The sequence below is a fragment of the Zingiber officinale genome, chromosome 6B (genome assembly GCF_018446385.1).
Source record: "Zingiber officinale cultivar Zhangliang chromosome 6B, Zo_v1.1, whole genome shotgun sequence".
NCBI classification, from domain to species: Eukaryota; Viridiplantae; Streptophyta; class Magnoliopsida; order Zingiberales; family Zingiberaceae; genus Zingiber; species Zingiber officinale.
Window position 1 is genome coordinate 49,213,232 of NC_055996.1, and position 4,470 is coordinate 49,217,701.

The 4,470-nt window shown below is 46.3% G+C and overlaps 1 protein-coding gene across 1 annotated transcript; it reads right to left on the reverse strand.

Moving 5' to 3' along the window:
- Positions 1–2,197: 2,197 nt before the first annotated feature.
- On the reverse strand, positions 2,198–3,956 carry LOC121990142 (protein JINGUBANG-like). Its single transcript, XM_042544352.1, has one exon. The coding sequence runs from the start codon at positions 3,892–3,894 to the stop codon at positions 2,566–2,568; it is 1,329 nt and encodes a 442-aa protein (XP_042400286.1). The 5' UTR covers positions 3,895–3,956; the 3' UTR covers positions 2,198–2,565.
- Between the last annotated feature and the right edge of the window lie 514 nt (positions 3,957–4,470).

Consider the following 4,470-nt stretch of genomic DNA (forward strand, 5'->3'; position numbering starts at 1 on the left):
GAACCGGGGGGGGAGGGGTGAATAACCCTGAAAAGAAAGTTAGAAAATTCTCTTGCTTTGAACTTGACAAAGACATAATATTAATTAAACACACTTAATTAACATAAAAATAATAAAATAAAATAAGTAAGAGGACAAAAAGATTTATTTTGTTATAACCAGGATGGTTGTTAATCTAAAGCAATGAAAAAGCTCCACTAGAAAAGACTCATTCATTGAAGGTAGAGTAGGCTCTTATAGCCTTTGAAAAGTTCGGCAATGAATAAGAAAGTAATACAATCGTTATTCTTTAATTCCTAGTTCTAGAAGGCTTTTTAGAGCCTTTTGAGAGAATGTTACCGTTGGCTAACGTGGCTCCTAGGTGCCTCCAAAGGGATCCTGGGCACCTCTAGTGTGGATAAAAATGTTATTTCAACTACAATGGTAGCTAACAGCTCTGCTCGATGGGCGTCACCTCGACTAAAGGGAGGTTTCTTGACTATTGTTTATCCGAGGTGCCTCGGATCACCTAAGGCACCCTCGTGCTCTGTAGATTGGAGGCACCTCTAGTTGCCCTAAGGCACCTCGAGTCCTTTACTCAGTAGCTTCAATAGATGCCCATTCGAGGTGCCTCCAAACAGCTGAGGTGCCTCGGGTCTTCAAGTTAACCTTTGAGTTGGCCTCTTTTGCGCTTCTGCACGCTTGGGTGATATTCTAATTGATCGGAGTTGAGCTCACCCGAACCCAACTCCGTCCTCCTCGAGCAGGTTTCTTCCCGACTTCTCATCTCTCGAACGCTCCACGTGCATCCTTCTTATCCACCGATATAGTTTTCCATTGTTTTTCTTCATTGGGATGCATTAAGTCCGTCGACTCATTTCCCATATCATCCTTCTCGCTCGCATGTCTTTTGCTCGACTTCTTGTATTCCTAAGTTCCTACACATTTATACATAAGGTATTAACACAATATAGGACCTAACTTAACTCAATTAATCACATCAAAATCAACCTAGGGTACTTATAATATTATCCTAATGTGATGGAAACATTCAACCACTATGCTTTGTCAGACCTACTAACATGCATGAATTTCAATAATTTTGATTTATGTGTTGAATTTTATAATATTCTCTAGCAAATTGTTGAATTTCATCATAAAATTAGAATTACATGTCTTGATTTTCTGTTTACGGTTGACTTAGTCTGAACTTTCCCTCATACTCAAGTAACTAAAGACATATTTTATTGTTTTCCAAACTTTCCCGAGGTTTTACCTTAATCTTATAATCATATTACTTTGATTTTCTGACTGTTGACTTAGTCTGAACTTTCCCTCATACTTAGGTAACTAATGGCACATTTTATTGTTTTCCAAACTTTCCCGATGTTTTACCTGAACCTTATAGTCATATTACTTTGATTTTCTATTTACTGTTGACTTAGTCTGAATTTTCTCTCATACTCAGGTAACTAATGACACATTTTATTATTTTCCAAATTTTCCCAAAGTTTTATCTGAATCTTATAGTCATATTACTTTGGACTTTATGTCTGTCGATTTCTTTAAAGGTACCATCCTAAAATAATAGAGTCCTATCACTTAACCCCAAGCTAATGCTTTCAAAAAATTAATTGTTAGTTGTATTTTACCACTAGCCACTTTAGATCAGTCTTAGTCTGTAGTTAGATCCTATCATTTATTTTTCATATATGCTCGATTTGACATTGACGTAGATTTATGGGTATTTAAGATTATCATTTATTATTCTAATTTTATTTCCTCCAAAAGAGTCCACATGACATATTATCATGTCATCACATCATCACTAGGTTCCTTCGTCATTAACACGGCAGTAGGAAATGTCGAAGTATGGATGGGATGTTTTAATAATTTTTAAAAAAGAATGCTCCTTAATTTGAAGATATTTAATTTTTGCCTAGTCCAAGAGGAGGGATAACACCAACCTACAAGTTTAACACATAGAACAAGAACTTCATGTAATGTAATCGAGAAGTGCAACTTCAATATATGATTTGTTTGTTTTTTCCCTTCATCTATCACTCTGTTTAATCCTATATTGCTTCCCCTTTCCAAAGAATCAAATCTTCAGTTTGGCATGCTTGGCTTGCAGTAAGTCTTCCAGACAAAACAAATTTATTTCAGTCACTGATTTCTACAATCTAATTGTACATGAAAAATTCTCATATACGGTAGAAAGAATCATAGAACAAAATCTGAAAAATCACATCAGATCATATAAAAGAATGAGAGATTCTTAACAGAGATGTTGGAGAAAAGTCCTACAGAAGCATAAGCATATGTGTTGCTTAGGGAGTTGGAGCAAGGGGCTCTTCTCAGGTGTAAAGAGATAGAGTTGAAGGTAGTTTAAGGAGAACCGGAGAAGAGAAAACGAAGCAAAGGGGTGGTTGAATTCAGGGACAATATCACAGTTGATTGCCTTCCCCGTCGCGCGCGCAATGTTGACATCCTCGCTGACGAATCAGTGTTCAGGCGCAGAGATTGATTGGGAAGACGAGAGCTTTTTGTTTGCTGAAGACTCGCCAAGGGTCGGTACTGGTTCTTTCACCAGCTTAGTGCACCGCCGCCTCCATGTCCGTCGGCGTGCTCACTGGGACCCTCCGACACCCGCCACACCTTCACCGACTTGTCCAGACTGCCGCTATACACTATCCAACTTTCGGCGCCGACGTCGCCTTCAGCGCCGGCGTCGCCATCTCCACCACCTGGTTCTTCCGCCTCCCCCTCCGACACCATTGCGAGGCACTTCACCGGCCCCGTGTGCCCGCTCAGCACTGATAGGCAGTTGTGCACCACGCCGTATCGCCGCCACACGCAGATGTTCTTGTCGGCGGAGCCGCTCACAAGTAGGCTCCCCGACGCGACGAGGCAGAGCACGGCCATGTTGTGGCCGCGGAGCACCCCTCTGTGCGCCAGCTGCATCTCACCTTCCCAGAAGTTCACGAGTCCGTCGGAGGAGCCACAGTAGACGATTGGCGCAGCAGGACTGACGGCGAGAGAGGTAACTGCGCACTCCTGCTTCAGCAGAGTCTGCACCGGCGTGTGCTTGGTTGCCTTGGTCAGCAGCTCGCGTCGCCACACTTTGACGGTGCCGTCAGCGGAGCCGGTGAAGACGAGCCCACCGAAGGCGGCGACCACGACAGAGTTGACAGCGTCGCCGTGTGCGATGACGGACTCAAGGCAGCGGGAGTCGGCAATGCGCCAGACCTTGAAGGTCTTGTCCCAGGAGCCGGAATAGAGCAAGCCGTGGTCCTCATTGAGGCTGAGGCAGGAGATGGCGTCGGAGTGACGGATCCAGAGCGCGCTGCGGTGGCGGCGGACCTCGACGTAGTTGGAGGGCTTGAGCGAGCCGCGGAGGACGTCCTTGAGGCGGGGGAGGTTGCCTATGCGCTTGTGGACGGTGGGGTTCTTGGGGGAGACTCGCCACAAACGGATCTTGCCGTCCTGGTGGCCAGTGAAGATGCGATCGGCAGCAACGACGATGGCCTTGACGAGGCCACTTCTGGACTTGAAGCCGGCGAAGTCCTTCTGCTTCTTCCACACACGGATGTTCTTGCTGTCGGATCCGGTGTAGAGGACGTCCCCGACGGCGGCCAGGGAACAGATGTGCCCTTCCTCGCGGACGAGCGATGCTATGAGGCAGGTCGCAGAGGAGGATGAGGAGGCTGGATCGCAGGGGAAGGGGGAGGCAGAGGACTGGTGCCAGGGGGACATGATGAAGGGAGAGCTTTGACCGGACATGGCCATGGGATAGTCGGAATAGAATCCGGAGCCATCGATGGTGGAGGAGCTGGAATGGCGGAGGAAGTCGTCGACGTTGTCTACGGAGGAGGCGGCGGAATGGTGGTGCCTGAGGGGATCTGGGTGCTGCATGGTGGCGTAGTGGGCGCGTTGCTAGCTGCTCCTGTCGCCGTCGTCCACCATGGCGCGCGATATCCCAACGTACGGGTGGTGTGGAATTTAGAATGGGATGGTGGCGAAGTTGGATTTTAAGAAGATTGAGCGGCGTAGGGAGGAGAGTTGATGTCGATGGTCAGGGTGGCGACGAACGCGCGCGTCCGCTACTCGCCGCCTCTTCACCGTGGCCGTTCGTTCCACTGCTTATCGTTTTGCTATTAAAAATTTTAGTTGATAATTTTATTATACGTGAGTAATTAATTTAGTTGAGAATTCAAAAAATAAAAAAATGTGCATGATACAGTTCATAATGGAGGACCCTAGTGTTGCTTGAAAGTTAACAGTCAAAAGAACTTGTGGCAAAAGGTGAAATCGTTGGTCATCACGAGGGAGGTAAATCATAGTATCCTGAGTGAGCATGTGGCAGGTGGGGTGAGTTGCACAGGGATCGGGGATTTACGCCCCGACTACCCCGAGTTTTGACCCCGCGACCTCATGTGGCAAGCATCCCACCACATACCAACTCGGATGACCTATGAGATCAACAGTCAA